Below are 27,104 nucleotides of genomic sequence, written 5' to 3'. Positions count from 1 at the left end.
TCCAGTGGCCGGAGCTGTCGCTGTCGCTGCCCGTGTCCCAGCTCCATGGCCGGGCAAGTGCAGCGGATCGCCGCCCTACTCATCGCCATCTGCAGCGTGGTGGCTACAGCCCGCTCGGTAGGTGGAAAATTACACATATCCTTTACACACAACTGGCAACTCGACACAAATACTGTGTGTATATATATATATATGTATATATATGTAGATGTAGTATATATCTTGGAGTCCAAGATATCTTTTCTGCTGCAACCTTCATATATATATATATATATATATGTGTGTGTGTGTGTGTGTGTGTGTGTGTGTACATATATACAATATATATATATATATATATATATATATAGAGCCTCTCTTTTTGATTTTGGGTCTCTTTTTTCTTACCATTGCGGAAAGAATATTTCATTTAAAAAAAATGCTGATCGAGAGAGATATATCCATACATATATACAGTATTTGTTTCGAGTTGCCAGTTATATATATATATATGTGTATATATGTATATATATCTCTCGATCAGCATTTTTTCTAAGTAAAGTATTCTTTCCACAATCGTAAGGAAAAAAAGAGAGACTCAAAATCTATTTCGCGACATGAGAGTTGTCTGTTTATATATATTATTTATTTATATCTATATTTATTTATATAGATATAGGAAGGAATAGCAGATGCTGGTTTACACCGAAGATAGACACAACATGCTGGAGTAACTCAGTGGGACAGAGGCAGCATCTCTGGAGAGAAGGAACGGGCGACGTTTCGGGTCGAGACCCTTCTTCAGACTTCAGTTTTGAACCCGAAACGTCACCCATTCCTTCTCCCCAGAGACGCTGCCTGTCCCGTTGAGTTACTCCCAGCATTTTGTGTCTAATTACTGTCTTTATTTATGTATTTTAAGTGCAGGTCGCCACCCTATGTAGCGGTTGCAACCCAGTTCAATCCACGGTTAAAGGCATAACTGCACACTGCGTTTTCCAGAGGGGCTTGTCTTTGCTAATCTTGCCCTTAAACAGCCAGTTGCAAACTTTGATCAGCATTTTTTTTTGTAAAATACTCTTTCAGCTATCGGAAGGGGGGGAAAAGACCCAAAATCTATTTCGCGACATGAGAGTTATATATTTATAATCAGAAATCTACTCGTTGAAAATTGAGCGCAGGGGAAATAAATATTTAGCAAAGCGCAAAGTGCTGGAGGAACTCATCGGGTCAGGCAGCATTTGTGGAGGGAATGGACTGGCGACGTTTCTGGTCGGGACCCTTCATAGTATAAACACATAGACACAAAATGCTGGAGTAACTCAGCGGGACAGGCAACATCTCTGGAGAGAAGGAATGGGTGACGTTCCGGGTCGAGATCCCTCAGACATAAATCAGTATAATTCAGAGTATAAATATCTATTTAACCGAGCATGGAAGGTGGAAGTAACAGCACAGTGAATCTATTATTGATCACATCTTGTGACCAAGTTATATATACACTGAATCTCCAAGGATTCTCTTCACTATTTCAATTTCGTCTTAAAATAAGGGCTTTACGTTGGTTTTCGATGATTATTTTCGTTCCTGAGGCGACCCTTTCGTCATCACAGACCATTCGGGGACGGGGGAAGGTTTCAATTATTCCCACATCTGTAGGCAGTGAGTGTGCAGATAGTCTGCAGTCCGTGACTGTATTGGCAATGGGAGTCTCTCTCCACGGGGCGACGGGGAAACACACACACACACACACACACACACACACACACACACACACACACACAGACACACACACACACACACACACACAGACACACACACACACACACAGATACACACACACACACAGACACACACACAGTCACACACACAGACACACACACAGTCACACACACAGACACACACACAGTCACACAGACACACACACAGTCACACAGTTACACACACGCACACAGACAGACAGACTCACACACACACACAGATACACACACACACACACACAGACACACACACACATCAAACACAGATACACACACACACAGACACACACACAGACACACACACACACACACAGATACACACACACACGCACACAGACAGACAGACTCACACACACACAGATACACACACACACACAGTCAGACACACACAAAAACACAGACACACACACAAAGTCACGCACACACACAAAGTCACGCACACACACACACACAGCCCAGCGCCCATCCTCCCCAGGGAGAGCGTTGGAGGAATGATTTCCCGGGTGTGGGGGTGTTGGACACATCTGACGCCAGTCCCGTTACAGCGCGTTTTAAAGCGGGGAAGTGTGAAGAGGCGGGCGGGGGGGGGAGAGAAGGGTTCAGCGTAATAAATCACCCCCATTTTAATGGCATTCTGTGCTCTTCCCATTTGAAGCACCCTCTCCTCCTGCGTGTGGGTTGTGGTAAATGTGTCTTTGTTTCAATAGCTCGGATGGGTATCTGGGTGTCCCTGGGATCTGAGGGCTGGTAAAATGTTTCATGAACAATCGTTTGTTGTGTTCACTGTGGGTTGTCAACACCGCTGGTCAAGATAGTCTTGACCCGTCAGTCCGATGGGGAGAACACAGAGGGAATTGGCGCCGGTAATGTGTATAAAGTTTGAATACCTTTGGTAGTTGGCAAGCACAGAATTTTTCACAAGTGACAATAAAAGCATTCACCCATTCCTTGAGTGAAGAACAGTTCTACTTCTCCACGCTCCCATCTGGAAGAAGATACTGAAGCTTGAAAGGACACAAAGTGCTGGAGCAACTCAGTGGGGCAGGCAGCATCTCTGGAGAACATAAATAGGTGATGTTTGGGGTCCAGACCCTACCCCCAAACCTGCATCTGCAGCTTGCAGACACAAAGAACTGCAGATGCTGATTTATACCAAAGATGGACACAGAGTGCTGAAGTAACTCAGCGGGTCAGGCAGCATCTCTGGAGAAAAAGGATAGGTGACGTTTTGGGTCGAAGTCTGAAGAAGGGTCCCGATCCAAAACATCACCCATCTTTTTTCTCCCCAGAGATGCTGCCTGACCCGCTGAGTTACTCCAGCACCTAGTGTCTATCTTCTGCATCTGCAGTTTCTACAGAAGCTTGAAAGCGCGCATCACCAGACTCAGGAACAGCTTCTTCCCCTCTGTTATCAGGCTTCTGAGCAGTTCTTCCATAAGCTAGAGTACTGTCCGATTCACCTCTACCCCATTGCGGATATTGGACTTTGTCTCTGGAACTGATGCGCTACAATGCTGAGAACTATATTCTGCACTCTGTATCTTCCCCTTTGCTCCACCTATTGGACTTGAGTTTGACTTGATTGTGATTATGTACAGTATTATCTGATCTGATTGGATAGCGTGCAGAACAAAGCTTTTCACTGTACCTCGGTACACGTTACAATAATAAAGCTAAATCTAAAAACATCTGTCTCGTCGCCTATTCCTTCGCTCCATAGATGCTGCCTCACCTACCTCGTGACCCTTCTTCAGACCCTTCTCCATCATGAGAAGGGACAGATAGGGACAATATGTGGTAATTTTGCAGAACAAGAAGCCATTCATTAAACTGTAGTCAAGTCAATTTTATTTCTATAGCACATTTAAAAACAACTCTCGTTGACCAAAGTGCTTTACATCAGTGGAGGTACTAACATGCTTCATACAGTGGTACATAGATCTAACAATACATACATAAATACATACACACAGGGCTCAACTCAGAGGACCTCAAGAAACGCTTGTGAGTAGAAATAAGTTTTAAGTCTCGACTTAAAGGAGTTGATGGAGGGGCAGTTCTGATGAGGAGAGGGATGCTGTTCCACAGTCTAGGAGCTGCAACCGCAAAAGTGCGGTCGCCCCTGAGCTTATACCTAGACCGCGGGATAGTCAGTAACCCCAAGTCGGCCGACCTGAGGCACCTGGAGGTAGTATGGTGGGTTAGCAGATTTTGGATGTAGGTGGGGGCAAGCCCGTTAAGGGCTTTGTATACATAAAGGAAGAGTTTGAAATTGATTCTGAACTGCACAGGGAGCCAGTGGAGAGAGGCCAGGATCGGGGTGATGTGGTCCCTTTTTCGGGTGCCCGTCAGAAGTCTCACTGCAGCATTTTGGACCAGTTGCAGGCGGGACGGGGTGAATGGCTGCTGCCAGTGTAAAGGGAGTTGCAGTAATCGAGGTGGGAGGAGATAAATGAGTGGATGATCTTTTCAAGGTCGTCGAATTGGAGGAATGGTTTGATTTCAGCTATCGTGCGAAACTGGAAGAAGCTAACTTTTACCACAGCATTGACTTGTTTGTCAAATTCCATCCTGAGGTAGACAAAATGCTGGTGGCAAACAGAGTCATGCTCTTCTGAACCAAAACCTAAGCCGTCTTTCATATATTTTTTTCATAAATTGTGTTTGGATTTGGATTTCAGAACAAACACTCTGTTAGTGACTTCATTCTCCCCTTTAGCCTTCCAGCTTTAATCATCAGTTTCGATGGAAATTATCTCGGCAATCAGCTCAAACTACAGACTTTAAAAAGTTCCATTGAACTAAAGTGAGCATGTGGTTCGTGCAGGAGGTCACTGGGACAGATGCTGGAAGATGAGAACTATGGGACTGCCTTCAGGGGAGAGAAACTAAGGAGGGGAGGGGCGGGGGGAGAGGAGAGGAGCTAAAGGGCACAGAATATAAATCAGTACAGCACAAGAACAGGTCCTTCGGCCCACAATGTCCGTGCCGAACATAATGCTGAGACCGACTCTTAACTAAAGATAGACACAAAATGGTGGAGTTCAGGGCCTGTCCCACTGTACGAGGTAATTCAAGTGCTCTCCCGAGTTTAAAAAAAAATCAAACTCGTGGTAAGCACGTAGAATGTACGTAGCGGGTACGTCAGAGCTCGGGACGTCTCTTAGCGGCTCGTAACTCTATAACGGTAGGTACTCGGGAAATGCGGTAAGCTCGTGAAGACTCGTGAAGATTTTTCAACATGTTTAAAAATGTCCACGAGAGCCCCGAGTACCTACGAGCGGTTATTACCATAATTCTCCGAGTTTGAATCAGGGGAAACTCGGGAGAACTCTTGAATTAGCTCGTACAGTGGGACAGCCCCTTAACTCTGCAGGTCAGGCAGCATCTTTGGAGAAAAAGGATGGGTGACGTTTTGGTCGGGACCTTTCTTCACTCTTCTATACCTGGATATAATCCATATACCTCTATTTCCTGCGTATACATGTTGTGTCTATCCAAAAGTCTCTTAAATGTCGCTATCATATCTGCCTCCACCACCAACCCTGGCAGAGTGTTCCAGGCACCCACTGCCTAACCAAAACAAAACTTGGCCCGCGCGTCTCTTTTACATTTGTTCCTCTCACCTTGAAGCTGTGCCCTCTAGTGTTAGATTTGTCCATCCTCGGAAAAAGGTTCTGACTCTCTACCCTGTCTATGGCTCATAATTTTATAAACTTCTATCAGGTCTCCCCACAACATCCAGCATTCATGGGAAAGCAATCCAAGCCTATCCAACATCTCCCTGTAGCTAACACTCTGTAATCCAGCATCATTCCTGGTAAACCTCCACTGCACCCTTCACAAAGCCTTCACAACCTTCCTGTAATGGGGCACATTCTCTAGAGAGAAGAATCTTTAGTGATTGGTGGGTTTGTGCTCTTTGTTTGGGCATTCCCAGGGAGCAGATTGTGTTATTCTCAGTAATCAAGGCTGAACCAATAGACAATAGCTGCAGGAGTAGGCCATTCGGCCCTTCGAGCCAGCACCACCATTCAATGTGATCATGGCTGATCATCCCCAATCAGTACCCTGTTCCTGCCTTCTCCCCATATCCCCTGATTCCGCTATCTTTAAGAGCTCTACATTGCTGGCTGAAGGGAACAGTTGGCAGGGAGGCCAATCAGCCCATTGAGTCTGTGCTGGCTCCTGCTTCCCTTTCCCCAGAGCCCTGCTACCTGCAAGAATTTAGTTTAAAGATACAGCATGGAAACAGGCCCTTTGGCCCATCGTGTCCACGCCAGCCAGCGATCATCCTGCATGTACTAGTTCGATGTTATTCCACGTTCACTCCACTCCCAATACGTTAGGGGCAACATTTTTTTTTTACAGAGGCCAATTGACCTACAAACCCGCACGTCCTTGGGATGTGGGAGGAAACCAGAGCTCCTGGAGAAAACCCACACAGTCACAGGGAGAATGTGCAAACTCTGTGCAGACAGAACCCGAGGTTGGGATTGAACCCTGGTCGCTGGCGCTGTGAGGCAGTAGCTCTACCCGCTGTGCCACTGTACATACAGTGCATGTCAGCCTTGGTTTTTGCCAAACATGCCACTCACTCTCTGTGATTCCCGCCAGCTTGTGTGTAACTACAGAAGGAGCCTTTGTGTTCGGGCAGCCTTTGGCCTCTGAGCTTTCATCCAAAACTTACTTTGTGGCCTTTAAAAACAAGTAACCTGAACAAGCCTCTCCCATGACAAACATGCTTCACTGCAGAGGAAGGGATTTGCTGTAAATTATTAACATGCAGAATGACTGCAGCTGAAGGGATCATTAGAAACATCAAAGCCCCTTGGACTGGATGCCAGTCGTTAGGCTCTTTAATTGAGCAGCTCCATATTACATTAATTGGAGGTTGGGAGAGCTTTGTGAGAGATTTATTACTGAGCACCTGATTGTGTAGTTGTAACCTGGTTCATTCTTGAGCTCTGAGCCTTGGGTTCAGGCGGGATGTTTGAGAAAATACACAGACTGCACCCAAGGTGCTGGCTCAAAGGGCCGAATGGCCTACTGCTGCACCTATTGTCTATTGAAAGTGGGGGGTTGAGGCTCTCATAGTGTTCCTGGGCAGGGAGATAGAGTAATGGGGCCATAGCATCATAATGGAAACAGGCCCTTCAGCCCAACTTGCCCATGCCAACCCAGCTGCACTGTCCCACCTGTCCACATTTGGCTCATATCCCTCTAAACCTCTCCTGTCCATGTATCACTCTTCTATATATTGTTTTAATATTTTAGTTTAGAGATACAGCATGGAAACAGGCCCTGTAGCCCACCAAGTCCATGCCGACCATCGATCAACTGTTTACACACTAGTTATATGTTATCTCACTCGCTACACAATAGGGGCAGTTTACAGAGGGCCGATTAACCTACAAACTCGCACATCTTTGGGATGTGGGAGGAAACCGGAGCACCCAGAGGAAACCCACTGAGTCACGGGGAGAACGTGCAAACTCCACACACACAGACTGCACCCAAGGTCAGGATCGAACCTGGGTCTCTGGTGCTGTGAAGTAGCGGGAGACTACCTGTCTCAACTATCTGGGCCAGGCCATGAGCAAGGAACACCATACATTTCCAGGGCAGAACCACACGCAGTTTATAGGGGAACCTGTGGGTGGTGGTGTGCCGTACACACACCAGCGCGGTTGCCTGATGATGTAACTCACTATGTGACCATTCCTGCATGTATACACACCAGCACACTGTCTGGGTCAGCCTCCTTTGTCCTTTATCAGGGCTGTTTCAGAAACAGCGGAAGTTTTACCAAGGTACACAAAAATGCTGGAGAAACTCAGCGGGTGCAGCAGCATCTATGGAACGAAGGAAATAGGCGACGTTTCGGGCCGAAACCCTTCTTCAGACTGGTGGGGGGTGGGGGGGGAGAAGGAAGGAAAAAGGGAGGAGGAGGAGCCCGAGGGTGGGGGGATGGGAGGAGACAGCTCGAGGGTTAAGGAAGGGGAGGAGACAGCAAGGACTAGCAAAACTGGGAGAATTCAACGTTCATGCCATCCGGACGCAAGCAACCCAGGCGGAATATGAGGTGCTGTTCCTCCAATTTCCGGTGTTGCTCACTCTGGCAATGGAGGAGACCCAGGACAGAGAGATCGGATTGGGAATGGGAGGGGGAGTTGAAGTGCTGAGCCACCGGGAGTTCAGGTAGGTTATTGCGGACTGAGCAGAGGTGTTCGGCGAAACGATCGCCCAACCTTCGCTTAGTCTCCCCGATGTAAATCAGCTGACATCTAGAGCAGCGGATGCAGTAGATGAGGTTGGAGGAGATACAGGTGAACCTTTGTCGCACCTGGAATGACTGCTTGGGTCCTTGAATGGAGTCGAGGGGGGAGGTGAAGGGACAGGTGTTGCATTTCTTGCGGTTGCAACGGAAAGTGCCCGGGGAGGGGGTGGTACGAGAGGGAAGGGAAGAATTGACAAGGGAGTTGCGGAGGGAGCGGTCTTACTAAGTTTTACCAAGGTTTTACCAAGGCTGCACTGTTGACCAAGAATATGAAACAAACTAAACTGATTTGTATTTGCTCAGCTTGGTTTGGAAACGTGGAGCAACCAGAGACAGTTAATATCTCGGCAAGATCAGAGCCAACCCCTTTAATGTGGTGGCAAATGGTTTAAATTAAAACGAGGCTTTGAAGAAAGGCTTTATGACTGGAGAGTGAAGTTGCCGGGCTGTGTTTTGTTCTTCAGGAGAGTTCCCATCACATCTGTCACATCTGGTAGTCGTAAACCCCTTCACCAGGGTGACGTTCTGAAAACAAACTTTTGGGGGAAAAAATGTTAATTGTTTCAAAATGCCTTGCTCTGCAGGTTTGTGTATGATTACACTAGGAGTTTGTGTAGGATTACACCAGGAGTTTGTGTAGGGTTACACCAGGAGTTTGTGTAGGGTTACACTAGGAGTTTGTGTAGGGTTACACTAGGAGTTTGTGTAGGATTTAACTGGGGACTTGTGCAGGATTACAATGGGATTTCACCTTGTATTCCTATTAAATCTTTCCCCCCTCACCTTGATTCCCCTACTCTGGGTAAAAGACTGTGCACGTTTAAAACGGAATACGAAGAGTGTTTGTGTTTCCCAGCAGTGTGCTATTAAGAATAAGAAGTAAGCCATTTAGAACGGAGACGAGGAAACATTTTCACACAGAGAGTTGTGAGTCTGTGGAATTCTCCGCCTCAGAGGGCGGTGGGGGCAGGTTCTCTGGATACTTTCAAGAGAGAGCTAGATAGGGCTCTTAAAGATAGCGGAGTCAGGGGATATGGGGATATGGGGATGATCAGCCATGATCACATTGAATGGTGGTGTTGGCTCAAAGGGCCGAATGGCCTACTCCTACACCTATTGTCTATTGAAAAATGAGTGCAGTGAAGATTCTCGAGAATGTGACCAAGACTTGAGGCCCTGGGCTATAGGGAGAGGTCGGGCAGGCTAGGATTTTATTTCTTGGAGCACAGGAGGATGAAGGTTGATCCTGTAGAAGGGAATAGGATCATGAGGGGAATAGATAGGATGAATGGACAGAGTCTTTTACCCAGGGTCGGGGAATCAAGAACCAGAGTAAACAGGTTTAAGGTGAGAGGGGAAACATTGAGCAAACGGCCAATGTTCGGCAAGCACTCGGGCTGCTGTTGTCCCTTCAGCTCTCGTTTCTATCTACCGTCATTTCTCCTCACTTTTGGAATTCTGAAGTAGGCTAAATGTCTCTCACGCTTATCCCGATTTCCATAATTATTTACAGAGCAAAAATTGACAATTTCGGCAGGTTTTAACGGGCCCGCTACGCTGGAATCAATGGGCAGTGCCTACCTGCAGTTCATCCCGTGTACTCCAGTTGGCGTAGTACGGGCCATGGGTCGTGACCCGACTGCCGTGCAACCTCCCTATTGGACTTGAGTTTGACTTGATTGTATTTATGTGTGGTATTATCTGTTTGGTTAGGGTGCAGATGACAATGGTAAAGACAACTCTGTGTAAGAGGGCAGAGAAATATACTGGAGAAACTCAGCGGGTGAGGCAGCATCTATGGAGCGAAGGAAATAGGTGACGTTTCGGTTCTCGACACAAAGGGTCGCCTATTCCTTCGCTCCATAGATGCTGCCTCACCCGCTGAGTTTCTCCAGCATTTTTTTGTCTACCTTCGATTTTTCCAGCATCTGCAGTTCCTTCTTAAACAACCTGAGTAAGGGGGAGTGAGGTGGGATGGGGTGGGTGTGATCACACTGACCCGCTGCATTACTCTGTCTCCAGGTGTATTCCTCCTGTGGTGCGGTGGTCGATTCGGAGGCACCAGGGGTGATCCTATCGCCCGGGTTCCCCACAAACTACGCCGCGGGCACCCATTGTGTCTGGCAGTTCTTCATCCCGCCCGGAGACCGCCTGCGTCTGGAGGTATTTGATTTCGACGTGTTCGAGAGGGCGGGCGAGGCGAGGAATCCACTCGGCCCCAGTCGGGGGCCACTGGTCAGGGTGGAGGAAGGGGACTGGACACCGGCCGGTGTGTCCCGGCCCACCGGCCCCTCCAAGGGCTCCGGCCAAGGTGGCGACATCAAGACCTTGTTCAACGAGATCAACGCGTCGGACTCGCATCGGTCTTTGAAAGTCGACCAGTCGGGCTCCAAAGACAAAGTGACCATGGGGCAGAAAGGGTGGAACACGTTGACCACTCCCTCAGTGACCGAGCCCCCTCTAGGTGGGGGGTCACTCGAGGCGGCTGCTCCCAGACCCAACCTGCCCGCATCTCCCGCTGGAGTGAGTGACCCAGACCCGCAAACCATGAGGCTGGAAGTGGACCTTCCCAAAGCGCCCACTGTAGAACTCTGTCCCGATGATGTCCTCTACATCTCCGACCTCGTCACCTTCTCTGTCCGCTTCTGCGGCGCCAACTCCCCGGTGAACGAGACGCTGAGCTTCGGGTCTCCGCTGGAGATGGTGGAGGTGGTTGTGGAACTGATCACCAGCACGGGCCGTGGCCGCGGATTCCTGCTGCTCTACCACACGGAGCGAGGTCCGGCCCCAAGCCTCCGCTGGAAGGACCTGCTGGACTTGAGCGGCCACGCCGGCCTGGTACATTCCCTGCTCATCGGTGGCATCGCCCTGCTCTTGGCCCTCCTTCTCACTGCCGTCTGCCGCAACTGGAGGTGAGTTTACCTGGGGCCACAGTTTAAGAATAAGGGGTAAGCCATTTAGAACTGAGACGATGAAACTTTTTCACACAGAGAGTTGTGAGTCTGTGGAATTCTCTGCCTCAGAGGGCGCTGGAGGCCGGTTCTCTAGATGCTTTCAAGAGAGAGCTAGATAGGGCTCTTAAAGATAGCGGAGTCAGGGGATATGGGGAGAAGGCAGGAACGGGGTACTGATTGTGGATGATCAGCCATGATCACATTGAATTGTGGTGCTGGCTCGAAGGGCCAAATGGCCTCCTCCTGCACCTATTGACTGTTTACCTCCATCACGGACGGGTCTCTGCAACATTGGTGGGGAGAGAGACAGAAGGGGAAGTTAATGCTTCAACTTGGAGAATCCAATGTTCATACCATTGAGGTGCTGTTCTTCCAGTTCATTCTGGCAATGGAGGTGACCCAGGACACAATAGACAATGCAGGAGGAGGCCATTCGGCCCTTCAAGCCAGCACCACCATTCAATGTCATCATGGCTGATCATCCACAATCAGTAGAGCGTGGGATTGGGAAGGGGAGTTAAAATGGTGAGCAACCAGGTGATTGGGTGGGTCTTGGTGGACACAAGTCTGCCTCCCATTGCAAAAGTGAGCAATGTGGATTTGGCCCAGGACAGTGGTGGGACCTCTCCTCTTCAATCTACTGACTAAATGGTTTCACAACACAGCCGAGAACCCAACACAATAGATCAGAATCCTTTTTTTGAAGTACGGAACACCAGACCAAGGCTTGCTAAACTCGAATTGCTAAAATTCTGAAAAAAAGTGTTCAACAAAAAAAAGTGATCTCAATAAGTTGTAAACTGCAACACAAAGCCAACTAATTGTTGCTGAGTCCCAGCTACATAACATCTACCTGGAGTATTACATCATGTTTGGGAACGGTCCAGCACAGACTGTGGGCCGAAGGGCCTGTTCCTGTGCTGTCCTCTGCTGTGTAAAAGTCTGCCCACTTTAAATTCAAGATATTTCACTACTCTAATGACTGGAGTGGAACCATCCCAGGGAATGCATCGGAAGAATGGATAGAACATCTTTTTGAAATTCTTTTGGACATTCTTGCTTTTGAGGGAGTGCAGCGTAGGTTTATAAGATTAATTCCCGGGATGGCGGGACTGTCATGTGCAGAGAGAATGGAGCAGCTGGGCTTGTACACTCTGGAATTTAGGATGAGAGGGGATCTTATTGAAACATATAAGATCATTAAGGGTTTGGACACGCTAGAGGCAGGAAACATGTTCCCGATGTTGGGGAAGTCCAGAACCAGGGACCGCAGTTTAAGAATAAGGGGTAAGCTATTTAGAACAGAGATGAAGAAACACTTTTTCACACAGAGAGTTGTGAGTCTGTGGAATTCTCTGCCTCAGAGGGCGGTGGAGGCCGGTTCTCTGGATACTTTCAAGAGAGAGCTAGATAGGGCTCTTAAAGATAGCGGAGTCAGGGGATATGGGGATGATCAGCCATGATCACATTGAATGGCGGTGTTGGCTCAAAGGGCCGAATGGCCTACTCCTACACCTATTGTCTATTGAAAAATGAGTGCAGTGAAGATTCACAAGAATGTCACCAAGACTTGAGGTCCTGGGCTATAGGGAGAGGTCGGGCAGGCTAGGATTATATTTCTTGGAGCGCAGGAGGATGAAGGTTGATCCTGTAGAAGGGAATAGGATCATGAGGGGAATAGATAGGATGAATGGACAGAGTCTTTTACCCAGGGTCAGGGAATCAAGAACCAGAGTAAACAGGTTTAAGGTGAGAGGGGAAACACTGATAGGAACTAGAGGGGCAACCTTTTCACACCAAGGATGGTGGGTACATCGATCACCCATTCACATTAGTTCTATGTTATCCCACTTTCACATCCACTCCCTGCACCTCAGGGACAGTTTACAGAGGTTAATTAACTCTCAAACCTGTACGTCTTTGGGATGTGGGAGGAAACCAGAGCACCCGGAGGAAACCCACGAGGTCACAGGGAGAACGTGCAAACTCCACTGAGACAGCACCCGAGGTCAGGATCGAACCCGGGTCTCTGGAGCCGTGAGGCGGCAACTCTACTGGCTAGACTGTCCTGTTGGATAAATAGGAGAGGGAGGAATGGTCAGTATCTGTGTGGAACAGTTTTAATTTCCAGTTGGGCAAAAGGGCATCATGAGGTCCATTGGTCATCATGAGGTCCACTGCATCAAAGGGCATCATGAGGTCCATTGGTCATCATGAGGTCCACTGCATCAAAGGGCATCATGAGGTCCATTGGTGCTGCAGCATTTTATGGGATTTGTAGTTTTAGTTTAGTTTAGAGATACAGCGCAGAAACAGCCCCTTTGGCCCACCGGGTCCGCGTCGGCCAGCGATCCCCGCACACTAACACTATCCGACACACACGAGGGACAATTTACAATTATACCAAGACGATTAGCCTACAAACCTGCACTGCTTTGGGATGTGGGAGGAAACCGAAGCTCCTGGAGAAAACCCACACAGGTCACGGGGAGAACTCCGTACAAACAGCACCTGTAGGTCTGGTGGTGTAAGGCAGCATCTTTACCGCTGCGCCACCATGCGGCCCAAAATACTGGGACATTTCCCAATGTTTCCTCTGCTGCTTTCACCCCAGAGCTCACTCTCATATCCAGGGAGTCTTGGGTTCCCAGCCTTGGGTGTTAATGTGTTCCCTTGCCTTCCCTGGGCGATCTCGGGAGGTGAGAGTTACTGCGATGAGTTGAACAGGGATGACTGTGAGCCAGGCAGGACAGGCACCCCACCGTCAGTAAAACATTATCCTTAGACACAGTGCTGCTGATCCTGATGCAGTAAACTATTACAGGCACTTTGTGCTGTTAATGTGGTGTGTAGGTGTACAGCACTAATGGAACTGACTCATCAATCTATGTTTAAGAAGGAGCTGCAGATGCTGGAAAATCGAAGGTAGACAAAAATGCTGGAGAAACTCAGCGGGTGAGGCAGCATCTATGGAGTGAAGGAAATAGGCGACGTTTCGGGCCCGAAACCCTGAAGAAGGGTTTCTTGTGGATGGTGCTATAGAAATGTACTGTAGAAATGTTTTTTCTGTTTTTCCAAACACCCCCGGCCAAGCGTTTGCACATTATTCACTGTCTGGTTTTATAGCAATGATTCAGGTTGTTCACTGAAAATGTTTCTCTTGTTTTAGGAAAAGGACACGCTATAAAGGGAGATGTTCCCACTGCGCAAAGCATCGAGTGGTAAATATTGAGGGATATTGGGAGGGTTTGGATCCATCGGAGAGGTCAAGGATGGGCAGGAGAGACTGAGAGATGTCTGGAAAATATGGCGATGGGATCTGACAACAGACACTTCCTTGCCTGGTTCTGGCCTCCTGCGCCCCTCATGTACCTGTGCAAATGGGGGGTAGGGGAGGACAACAGGTGCATGAGTAGGCCATTCGGCCCTTCGAGCCAGCACCGCCATTCAATGGGATCATGGCTGATCATCCCCAATCAGTACCCCGTTCCTGCCTTCTCCCCATATCCCTTGACTCCGCTATTTTAAGAGCCCTATCTAGCTCTCTCTTGAAAGTATCAAGAGAACCGACCTCCACCGCCCTCTGAGGCAGAGAATTCCACAGACTCACAACTCTCTGTGTGAAGAAGTGTTTCCTCATCTCCATTCTAAATGGCTTACTCATTATTCTTAAATAGGGGGGTTGGGGGCAATCAATTCTAAAGCAGAATATTTCAGCCTTCATTCTGAAAGCAACAAAAACCTTTTGAGGCGGCATCTCCTGACCAATAGGACTTGGTGTGAGGTGCACTCATTCTCAGGACAGCAATGTCACTCTGAGGTCTGCTGTTCACTGTCCATGTCTAATTGTCCTTGGCTTATTGCCACTGCTGAACATGTCTCTGGTGCAGACCAGGGATTGGGGCCAATGTCAGTAAAATAGTCAACTTGCCCCAACAATGACCATGACCAGCGTTCCCGTGATCCATCCTCACCGAGCAAAGTTTGGAAGGAGAAAGTTGGTCGAAAGAAATGCTCCGTGCTGTGATTCGGACAGGTTCATAAGACATTGGAGCAGAAAGACGCCATTTGGCCCATTACATCTACTCCGCCATTCAATCATGGCTGATCTACTTTCCTTCAACCCCGTTCTCCTGTCTTCTCCCCATTATCCTTTGACATCCAAACTAAACAGAACCTATCAATCTTTGCTTTACAAATACCTAATGACTTGGCCTCCACCGCCATCTGTGGCAATGAGTTTCACAGATTCACCGCCTTCTGGCTACAATAGTTCATCCTCGTAAGATACGTCCTTTTATTCTAAGTCTGTGCCCGCTGGTCCTAGACTCTCCCACCAGTGGGAACATCCTCTCCACATCCACTCTGGGCCGTTCATCATTCGGTCAGTTACAGTGGGGTCTCCCATCAGGTTGTGGCCACAGCCCCGTCCCCTCCCCCACGTCCGAGTTCCAGGTCCAGATGGGCCGTTGACCCAATGGTCAGATGTTTAAAATGGCCACCTTCTCTTTTGTAGAACGGGATCCAGAATTCGGGCGTTGACGTTGGGGAGATGCAGCTCGTGGCCAACGGGACGCATCAGGACATCTGGACCGAGAACGAGAATAACAATCACAGCGTCAGCTTGGGGCGCTTGGGTCAGTCTCTCCGTCTGTCTGCAGCTTAAGCAAGGGGGCGACCACTTTCAATTGTGCAAGCGAGTGTGAACGGGTGATCAATGGTCGGCCTGGACTCAGTTGGCCGAAGGGCCTGTTTCCATGCTGCATTTAGACTTCAGAGATACAGCACGGAAACAGGCCCTTTGATAAACTGGTTCCATGCCAACCAGCAAACCCCGTTCACTAGCAACTACCCCACACACTCGGGACAATTTACAATCTTTATTGAAGCCAATTAACTGACAGATCTGTACGTCTTTGGAGTGTGGGAGGAAACTGGAGCTCCCGGATAAAACCCACACGCCCACGGAGAGAACGGACAAACTCCTCACAGACAGCAACCGTAGTTGGGCTTGAACCTGGGTCTCTGGCGCTGTGAGGCAGTGGCTCTTGCGCTGTGCCACTGTGCTACCGTTTACTCCAAACTGCAACACAAACTAACCTTCCCAAAATAAATTCACAACCAATTGGCCTTTTCCCGTTGAGTGTGGGGCCCTTCACACAAATCTTGCCGAATCGGCCACATCTCAAAGACTTGCAGGTTTGTAGGTTCATTTGCCGTTGTAAAATTGCCCCACTCGTGTGTAGGGAGTGGATGAGAAAGTTGGATAACATAGAACTAGTGTGAACGGGTGATTGCTGGTCAGCATGGACGTGGTGGGCTGAAGGGCCTGTTTCCATGCTGCATCCATCAATCTAGCTCACTGGCAAGGTTAGGTCACTTTCATTGCTCTCCTGACCTCTTGCAGGCGGTTCCCTCCACGCTGAAATGGAAGTCACCTCGACCGAGTCGGCGGCGACTGAGTCCGGGAGTGATGAGATCTTTGTGATTTCTGCTGGCCCTGGTGTGGGCACTCTGCATTTCTCCAGCTTCAAGACCAAGGTACAGTGAGAACCTCGACTGGTAACCTGGGAGCGGGCGGGATGAGACAGGAACTGTTCCATCTCCCAGCACGTATAAATGTGTTTCAGAATTTTTTGAGTCACAGAGTGATACAGCACGGAAACAGCAGGGCCCTTTGGCCCAGAGTGCCCATGCTCGCCAAGATGCCCCATCTATACTAATCCCATCTCTCAATGATAGGCTGCCATTTCTTTTTCTTTCCTACTGCTTCTAAAATGGCCATATGCCACATTTCTACACTGAAATGTTTCGGTGGCGCAGCGGTAGAGTTGCTGTCTTACATCGAATGCAGCGCCGGAGACTCGGGTTCGATCCCGATTACGGAATATAGTTCTCAACGTCCTAGCACACCAGTTCCGTAGAAAAGTCAATAGACAATAGGTGCAGAAGGAGGCCATTTGGCCCTTCGAGCCAGCACCGCCATTCAATGTGATCATGGCTGATCATCCCCAATCAGTACCCCGTTCCAGCCTTCTCCCCATATCTCCTGACTCCGCTATCTAATGACTAAGGTCTAATGTCTGTAATGGGGGAAGAGTTGAATCGGACCGCGACTCTTTCAAAAACCTTCAGGAATACATCGTGCAGGCTTCAATCATCTGTATCTCCTCTTATCTTTTATCTAAATTCATTCCCAGAATTTAGCCAACAGCAACTCACTTTCAGAAATTGGTGTTAGAAGTGAATGGTTTGCTACTTGCTTAGTTAAAGGCTATTTATAGAGGAGATATGTTGGTGCAGGGATTCAGACTTCGGTAAATATAGACCCAGACTGGGTAAGAATGACAGCCTTTCCTTCCTGAACTGATGCCTCTGACAACAATTTAAGAAAGAACTGCAGATGGTGGAAAAATCGAAGGTAGACAAAAATGCTGGAGAAACTTAGCGGGTGAGGCAGCATCTATGGAGCGAAGGAATAGGCGACGTTTTGGGTCAAGACCCTTCTTCAGGTCTGACGCCTATTCCTTTCGCTCCATAGATGCTGCCTCACCCGCTGAGTTTCTCCAGCATTTTTGTCTACATCTGACAACTCAATAGCTTTATGGTTAAATTTACTGACACCAACTTCAGACTTCCAACCCGTTTTCAAACCAATCTCAAATTCTTAAAGATAGACACAAAGTGCTGGAGTCTTCTTCCTATCGAGTCCACGCACGAGATTAGTCAGAGCTGAGCACACTTCTCAGCATCTGCATACAATGGTGTCTCTCTTGTCGCTTCTTGTGAGTGGTGGTGGAAAGGTTGGTGGAAACAGGGCAGCAACGTGAATGCACTTTCCTTGACCCCAGCGCTGGAGTAACTCAGCGGGTCAGGCAGCATCTCTGGTGGAAATGGATAGATGATGTTTCGGGTCAGGACCCTTCTTCAGACTCCGCCCCGAAACGTCAACTATCCTTTTCCTCCAGAGATGTTGCCCGACCTGCTGAGTTAATCCAGCACTTTGTGTCCATCTTTGGTATAAACCAGCAGCTGCAGTTCTTAAGAAGGGTTTCGGCACGAAACGTTGCCTATTTCCTTCCCTCCATAGATGCTGCCGCACCCGCTGAGTTTCTCCAGCACTTTTGTCTAACTTCGATTTTCCAGCATCTGCAGTTCCTTCTTAAACATCTGCGGTTCCTAATTTCTTCCAATTGTTAAATCATTTATTCACTAATCAATGTTTCTGGCCCCTGGATTACTATTGCAGTAAATCCCTCCATCAGAAACATAGGACTTTTCCCTCAGTTCAGTTAAGTGTGAATTAAGTGGAGGATTTTTCATCTTCACTAAACAGCCAGATGACTTGAGTGTCCTTTTGAAGATCGAGTTGGATACAAGAGCGAGATCTCCTGTGAACCGTTCGTTCCAGTCAAAGTCTGACAGAGAGTCTCTGTGCTTTGACGTTGGTTCAGGCCGTGCACTAAAGAGCGGAGAGACGGTGAACTTGGCATTGTGCTAAGTGCCTGTTTTGGTTTGTAATGTTTGTCTAGACGAATAAGCCTCAGCTCTCTGCAAGGATTATCTTTATTCTCTGGTGGGAACACAAAGATTAATGGGAGGTTTTCTCTGCTTTAATCAAGAGCTCTTTATCAAGCTGTCTGCTGCAACAACAATAACCACCATATGTACAACATGAGGCAGCAAAAGGTGACTTGCAGGAGGTCCATGAACATGGACAGGTGTTTGAAAAAATGCCCTAAAGTTGAAATCATAAAAGTATGTTTTCAATTTAAAGGAACGAGATGTTGTGATGTTTAAGAAAAGGAGTTTCAGAGCTCAGGATCCAGGCAGCTGAAGATTAGTTTATTATTGTCACATGTCTCTGCCTCAGAGGGCGGTGGAGGCAGGTTCTTGGAAGAACGGCACTTGGAAGAGCTTGTTGTTTTGTTGACGGTTTATATGGTGGAGCAGCAAAGGCCACCTACAAGCTGTGCACTGCAGAGTGAAGTCAAAGTAGACCCTTTGGTTTAGAGATACCACACAGAAACAGGCCCCACGACCCACCGTCCGCACTGACCATCGAACACCCGTTCACACCAGTTCTACGGTTTTCTCATCCACGCCCTACACATTAGAGGCAATTTATAGAGGCCAACAAGCCTAAAACCCGCACGTCTTTAAGGTGTGAGAGGAAACTCACGCAGTCATAGGGATATTGTTCCATGCTACATCTATCAATCAATCAAGGTATTATAAATGCAAGCTATTGTGGTACGCACCAATATTGGTACCGCAGTAGCCCTTGCAGACTGTGTGTTTCCCCAGAGATGCTGCCTGACCTGCTGAGTTACGCTGGCACTTTGTGTCTTTATCCTGATTAATTTTACTGTTTATACACCAACAATGAACTATTCCACATTTCCTTGATCATCGTCTGCTTTGATCTGTCGTTTTCACACCTTACCCTTCAAGATCTCGAGTTTCCTTCACCCCTGGACCTCCTTGGTAGATATTGTGGATTTTGAAGATGCTTTCAGGGTAGCCTGGGACAAGCGACAATGAAGATCATCCAATTCATTTTTATCATGCTGGTAACGATACAATGACATAATGACCACATTATGAAGTCTGAAGAAGGATCTCGACCCAAAACGTCACCCATTCCTTCTCTCCAGAGATGCTGCTTGAGCTGCTGAGTTACTCCGGCACTTTGTGTCTCTCCCTGTGTTTACTATTTGTGGTCTCATTCAGCTTCTCATTCCCAGGTCCCCAAGAGAAGTCCGACAGGATCGTCTCCTGTCAGCGACTGGCGGCTCCAACAGCTCCTGACTGCAGACGGGCAGATGGGACAGGTGGCTAGACAGGGGACTGGCCGAGCGGATTCACCAACGGGGCAGCGAGTGGGCGGCAGGGACATTGCCAGACTACCGCCGACAGACTGGTGTGACTGGACCTCAACCGGCCCATTTGCTCAGCTTACGGAGAATTGCGTGAGTATCTCCAAACAAGGAGGCCTGCCTGATTCAGCAGGTGCGAACCACATACCGTCCTCTCCAGGGCACTGAGGAAATTCGCTGCATTCACAAAGTTTCAGTTTTAGCGATAAAGCATCGAGGATCATTACAGAATATTTTTTTAGTTTAGTTTAGAGATACAGAGCGGAAACAGGCCCTTCGGCCCAACGGGTCTGCGCCAACCAGCGATCCTCGCACATTAATACCATCCTGCACCCACTAGGGACAATTTTTACATTTATTAAGCCAATTAACCTACAAACCTGTACGTCTTTAGAGTGTGGGAGGAAACCGAAGATCTCGGAGAAAAACCCGACGGTCACGGGGAGAAAGTACAAACTCCGTACAGACAGCACCCGTAGTCGGGATCAAACCCAGGTCTCCGGCCCTGCAAACGCTGTGCCATCGTGACTGTCCATGTGGATACTGGGCAATATGTGGATATTTGTGGGATATGTGGATACTGCGAGGAATGCAGTTATTGGTAAAGAGGGTAACTTCCAAAGTTTAGTGTGATCCTGCACTCCTGTGTTTCTAAAAAAATAAGTGCATTAGATTGATCTACGAACTGCCTTGATTGGTACAGGGACAAAGCTTTTTGTCTTGGCATTATATTGGGGGTTTTTATTAATTCATCCTCTTGTTATTTATTATAGTATCTACTGAACACTATGTTTACATATAGAGATGCTGTCTGACCCTCTGAGTTACTCTAGCTTTTTGTGTCTATCTTCGATTTAAACCAGTATCTGCAGTTCCTTGTCTGGGAAGGGACCACAGGTGCTGGTATAAACTGAAGATGGAGTAACTCAGCGGGACAGGCAGCATCTCTGGAGAGAAGGAATGGGTGATGTTTCGGTTCGAGTCTGAAGAGGGGTCTCGACCATTCCTTCTCCAGAGATGTTTAAGAAGGAACTGCAGATGCTGGAAAATCGAAGGTAGACAAAACTGCTGGAGAAACTCAGCGGGTGCAGCAGCATCTATGGAGCGAAGGAAATAGGCAACGTTTCGGGCCGAAACCCTTCTTCAGACTGATGTAGGGTGGGGTGGGAGCAGGGAGAAGAAAGGAAAAAGGAAGAGGAGGAGCCCGAGGGCTGAGGGAGAGCTGAGAAGCTGAGAAGGGGAGGAGACAGCAAGGGCTACCGGAAATTGGAGAATTCAATGTTTATGCCGCTAGGGTGCAGACTGCCCAAGCGGAATATGAGGTGTTGCTCCTCCAATTTCCGGTGGTCCTCACTCTGGCCATGGAGGAGGCCCAGGACAGAAAGGTCGGATTCAGAATGGGAGGGGGAGTTGAAGTGCTGAGCCACCGGGAGATCAGGTTGGTTAATGCGGACCGAGCGGAGGTGTTCGGTGAAACGATCGCCAAGCCTACGCTTGGTCTCACCGATGTAGATCAGCTGACATCTAGAGCAGCGGATGCAATAGATGAGGTTGGAGGAGGTGCAGGTGAACCTCTGTCGCACTTGGAACGACTGCTTGGGTCCTTGAATGGAGTCGAGGGGGGAGGTAAAGCGACAAGTGTAGCATCTCTTGCGGTTGCAAGGGAAAGTGCCCGGGGTGGGGGTGGTGCGGGAGGGAAGGGAAGAATTGACAAGGGAGTTACGAAGGGAACGGTCTTTGCGGAAAGCAGACAGGGGGGAGATGGGAAGATGTGGCGAGTGGTGGGGTCACGTTGGAGGTGGCGAAACTGACGGAGGACTATTTGTTGTATGTGACAGCTAGTGGGGCGAAAGATGAGGACTAGGGGGACTCTGCCCTTGTTACAAGTGGGGGGATGGGGAGAGAGATGAGGCTCGCACCAGGGTCTCTTCCATTCCCCGTAACACTGCTCTCTCCCTCTCTCCACCGGAAATTTGAAGGAACAGCACCTCATATTCCGTTTGGGCAGTCTGCACCCTAGTGGCATAAACATTGAATTCACCAATTTCCGGTAGCCTTTGCTGTCTCCTCCATTCTCAGCTCTCCCTCAGCCCTCGGGCTCCTCCCCTTCCTTTTTCCTTTCTTCCCCCCCCCCCCCCCCCCCCCCCCCCCCCCCCCCCCCCCCTCCATCAGACTGAAGAAGGGTTTCGGCCCGAAACGTTGCCTATTTCCTTCGCTCCATAGATGCTGCTGCACCCGCTGAGTTTCTCCAGCACTTTTGTCTACCTTCTCCAGAGATAGAAACATAGAAAATAGGTGCAGGAGTAGGCCATTCGGCCCTTCGAGCCTGCACCACCATTCAATATGATGATGGCTGATCATCCAACTCAGTATCCTGTTCCTGCCTTCTCTCCATACCCCCTGATCCCTTTAGCCACAAGGGCCACATCTAACTCCCTCTTAAATATAGCCAATGAACTGGCCTCAACTACCATCTGTGGCAGAGAATTCCAGAGATTCACCACTCTCTGTGTGAAAAAAGTTTTCCTCATCTCGGTCCTAAAAGATTTCCCCCTTATCCTTAAACTGTGACCCCTTGTTCTGGACTTCCCCAACATCGGGAACAATCTTCCTGCATCTAGCCTGTCCAACCCCTTAAGAATTTTGTACGTTTCTATAAGATCCCCCCTCAATCTTCTAAATTCTAGCGAGTACAAACCGAGTCTATCCAGTCTTTCTTCATATGAAAGTCCTGACATCCCTGGAATCAGTCTGGTGAACCTTCTCTGTACTCCCTCTATGGCAAGAATGTCTTTCCTCAGATTAGGAGACCAAAGCTGTACGCAATACTCCAGGTGTGGTCTCACCAAGACCCTGTATAACTGCAGTAGAACCTCCCTGCTCCTATACTCAAATCCTTTTGCTATGAATGCTAACATACCATTTGCCTTCTTCATTGCCTGCTGCACCTGCATGCCTACTTTTAATGACTGGTGTACCATGACACCCAGGTCTCGTTCCATCTCCCCCTTTCCTAATCGGCCACCATTCAGATAATAATCTACTTTCCTATTTTTGCCACCAGTGGATAACCTCACATTTATCCACATTATACTGCATCTGCCATGCATTTGCCCACTCACCCAGCCTATCCAAGTCACCTTGCAGCCTCCTAGCATCCTCCCCACAGCTAACACTGCCCCCCAGCTTCGTGTCATCCGCAAACTTGGAGATGTTGCATTCAATTCCCTCGTCCAAATCATTAATATATATCGTAAATAGCTGGGGTCACAGAACTGAGCCTTGCGGTACCCCACTAGTCACTGCCTGCCATTGTGAAAAGGACCCGTTTACTCCTACTCTTTGCTTCTTGTCTGCCAGCCAGTTCTCTATCCACATCAATACTGAACCCCCAATACCGTGTGGTTTAAGTTTGTATACTAATCTCTTATGTGGGACCTTGTCGAAAGCCTTCTGAAAGTCCAGATATAACACATCCACTGGTTCTCCCTTATCCACTCTACTAGTTACATCCTCGAAAAATTCTATAAGATTCGTCAGACATGATTTACCCTTCATAAATCCATGCTGACTTTGTCCAATGATTTCACCACTTTCCAAATGTGCTGCTATCCCATCTTTAATAACTGATTCTAGCAGTTTCCCCACTACCGACATTAGACTAACTGGTCTGTAATTCCCCGTTTTCTCTCTCCCTCCCTTTTTAAAAAGTGGTGTACATTAGCTACCCTCCAATCCTCAGGAACTACTCCAGAATCTAAAGAGTTTTGAAAAATTATCACTAATGCATCCACTATTTCTGGGGCTACTTCCTTAAGTACTCTGGGATGCAGCCTATCTGGCCCTGGGGATTTATCGGCCTTTAATCCATTCAATTTACCTAACACCACTTCCCGGCTAACCTGGATTTCACTCAGTCCCTCCATCTCATTTGACCCCCGGTCCCCTGCTATTTCCGGCAGATTATTTATGTCTTCCTTAGTGAAGACAGAACCAAAGTAGTTATTCAATTGATCTGCCATGTCCTTGTTCCCCATGATCAATTCACCCGTTTCTGACTGCAAGGGACCTACATTTGTTTTAACTAATCTTTTTCTCTTCACATATCTATAAAAGCTTTTGCAGTCAGTTTTTATGTTCCCTGCCAGTTTTCTTTCATAATCTATTTTCCCTTTCCTAATTAAGCCCTTTGTCCTCCTCTGCTGGTCTCTGAATTTCTCCCAGTCCTCTGGTAGGCTGCTTTTTCTGGCTAATTTGTACGCTTCATCTTTTGTTTTGATACTATCCCTGATTTCCCTTGTTATCCATGGATGCACTACCTTCACTGATTTATTTTTTTGCCAAACTGGGATGAACAATTGTTGTAGTTCATCCATGCAGTCTTTAAATGCCTTCCATTGCATATCCACCGTCAACCCATTAAGAATCAATCGCCAGTCTATCTTGGCCAATTCACGTCTCATACCCTCAAAGTTACCTTTCTTCAAGTTCAGGACCCTTGTTTCTGAATTAACAATGTCACTCTCCATCCTAATGAAGAACTCAACCATATTATGCTCACTCTTGCCCAAGGGGCCACGCACAACAAGACTGCTAACTAACCCTTCCTCATTACTCAATACCCAGTCTAGAATAGCCTGCTCTCTCGTTGATTCCTCTACATGTTGGTTTAGAAAACTATCCTGCATACATTCCAAGAAATCCTCTTCCTCAGCACCCTTGCCAATTTGATTCACCCAATCTATATGTAGATTGAAGTCACCCATTATAACTGTTTTACCTTTGTTGCACGCATTTCTAATTTCCTGTTTGATGCCATCCCCAAATCCACTACTACTGTTAGGTGGCCTGTACACAACTCCCACTAGCGTTTTCTGCCCCTTAGTGTTTCGCAGCTCTACCCATATCGATTCCACATCCTCAAAGCTAATGTCCTTCCTTTCTATTACGTTAATCTGCTCTCTAACCAGCAACGCTACCCCACCTCCTTTCCCTTTCTGTCTATCCCTCCTGAATAGTGAATATCCCTGGATGTTCAGCTCCCAGCCTTGGTCACCCTGGAGCCATGTCTCCGTGATCCCAACTATATCATAGATGCTGCCTGTCCCGCTGAGTTGCTCCAGCTTTTTCTGTCTATCTATAGTTCTTTCCTCCACATGTTTACATACGTGTTGTGCTGCTGCAAGTAAGAATCTCAATTGTTCTGTTTTGGGACACATGACAATAAAACCTCTTGATTTGTTACAGGCCTTGGACACGTTAACAAGTGACCCCCACGCAGTGAACCATCGGAAGGTGGTGTCGGATATGCGGTTAGAGGCAGATGGGGAACAGGTGTACTCTGACTCTGCAGGAAGCGCTGCCTCGTATCCCCTCTCTCGCTCAGCCCAGAGTCAACGCAAAGTCAACTCCGCCACCAATCTGCGGCGAACCTGGTTCGGAAGTCCCTGCTTCGGCTTCGGGCTGAGTGCGTCACGGCACGGCTCCGGCGGCCACAACTTTGCTGGGCAGTCGGCTCCTCACAGCGGCAATTTACCGGGGAGCTCGGTGACCAACGACGGCACAAAGAGCGGTGCTGCCAAACCTAGGGCGCTGCCGACCGAGTCAGACCGACTAAACCTGCCCAAACCCGTCTTTGTCATCTCAGAAGCCAGGGAAGATCAGGAGCCCCTGGTCCAAGCTGCAGAAGCCGCCGGCCACGGTGGCCACTTTGAGGAAATACATCCCAACACAAGCAGCCCAGCTTTGGAAGGGGAGAGACTGGCTCATCCTGTCTCCGGGACAACTTAAATCCACTAGCTTCTGCTTCAGTGCAGTGGATGGAGTGTCCTGTAATGACCATAAAGAGATCCCATCATGACAAGGCTTCACGTCACCACAGGAGCAAGTGTTGCTGAAGCAGCAGCTGGCATGCAGCTGACATGCAGCGTGCCTGGGGCACGGGTTGGAAGTGTCCAATGCTACAGGAGCAAAGTCACTTACTCTCACCTGACTGTGGTGCTGTGGAAGGTAGCCTCCCAAATGTCCCATTGGCAACCAATTGTTCGACAAGACAATTTGCCCTCGATCTCTTTGAAGCTCATCAGAACTGAAAGCAATGTAACAGTGTTAACACTGTATTGGCTTGTGTAAGCTGCGCCATATTAGTAATCGGTGGTAAAATTCACTAACACTGGTTCAAAAAACATAAAATGCACTTGGTTGTCATTTGAGTGATGGGAAAGTGAAGAGAAAGGTCACAACTTTAAATAGAGGAGGTGTGAAGGGGGGGGAGAAAATGTCACTACAATCCATTCAGATTTTGGAACAGGATTCAGCAGAATGAAATGGCAGCAAGCTGGTGATAGTTGCCAGCTGGCAAATTGCTGATTGATCCTGTGTGAGTCGTGATCAGGGTTATCAGGTTGGAGAAAGAGCTGCAAAGTGCTCCACCGTTTCTCCGTTCTCCTGCCTGGTCATCAGTGTGGGAGCTAATCAAGGAAGCAAGTGAAAGAATCATTCCAATTAGCTCATGATTTGTTCTCACTGAAAATTAATTACTGGATATTAACTACTTTAACACTTTCCTCCTGTTTGTCAAAAACGAATTAAATAGTGTTAAAACCCAATAGCTGAAGTGTGAAGTGATTGGATTGCTTACAATTTGATTTCATCCACATCATCCACATGGAACAGGACATGGATTACAGACAGTGACCTCTCCATATACTTCAGAGATGCTGCCTGACCCCGCTGAGTTACTTCAGCACCGCTTGACCCCGCTGAGTTACTTCAGCACCAGTACAGCACAGCATCAGTGCAGTGGATGAAATGTCCAGCCTACTGTATTGATTACAATGAGATCTTATTGGGGACAAGGCGTCAGGTCACGTCACCATCAAAGATCCTATAGCAGAGCAAGATAGGCCACTCCTGCTAAATGCAATGGGCAGACGTGTAGTACGCAACGGAGCAGAACGTGGGCCTTTTTTTCATCCATTTCAGTAACCCGTCACGACTTTGGGTATCCCTCTCGCAGTGTAATCAACGTTACGTGGGGACAGTTTGTGTTAATAAATTATAATTCTGAAAATGAGAATATTTTTACCAAAGAACTTTAATTTTTACGAGGGTGTTTCCGTAACTGGCTTCCGTCTCCGCACTAGCATCATTGCTCCGCTACGGGATCTTTGGTGCGGAGACGGAAGCCGGTTACAGAAATGGGGCCGAAAATTACCCATGAATCTGCCCATGAACGTACTAGGTCTTTTTC

At 48.0% G+C, this 27,104-nt stretch overlaps 1 protein-coding gene across 1 annotated transcript; it reads left to right on the top strand.

Annotated features, from left to right (window-relative positions):
* LOC116987683 lies at positions 1-26,317 on the top strand. The gene is made up of 7 exons (XM_033043943.1): positions 1-117; positions 10,042-10,931; positions 14,143-14,194; positions 15,490-15,610; positions 16,381-16,514; positions 19,721-19,945; positions 25,100-26,317. Exons 1-7 carry the CDS (start codon positions 46-48, stop codon positions 25,640-25,642), a joined length of 2,037 nt encoding a protein of 678 aa, XP_032899834.1. The 5' UTR covers positions 1-45; the 3' UTR covers positions 25,643-26,317.
* The last annotated feature ends 787 nt before the right edge of the window (positions 26,318-27,104 follow it).

This window comes from Amblyraja radiata, chromosome 25 (assembly GCF_010909765.2).
Source record: "Amblyraja radiata isolate CabotCenter1 chromosome 25, sAmbRad1.1.pri, whole genome shotgun sequence".
Lineage (NCBI taxonomy): Eukaryota > Metazoa > Chordata > Chondrichthyes > Rajiformes > Rajidae > Amblyraja > Amblyraja radiata.
Note: the sequence above shows the minus strand (reverse complement) of the source record. Positions and strands in the feature narration are given on the sequence as shown.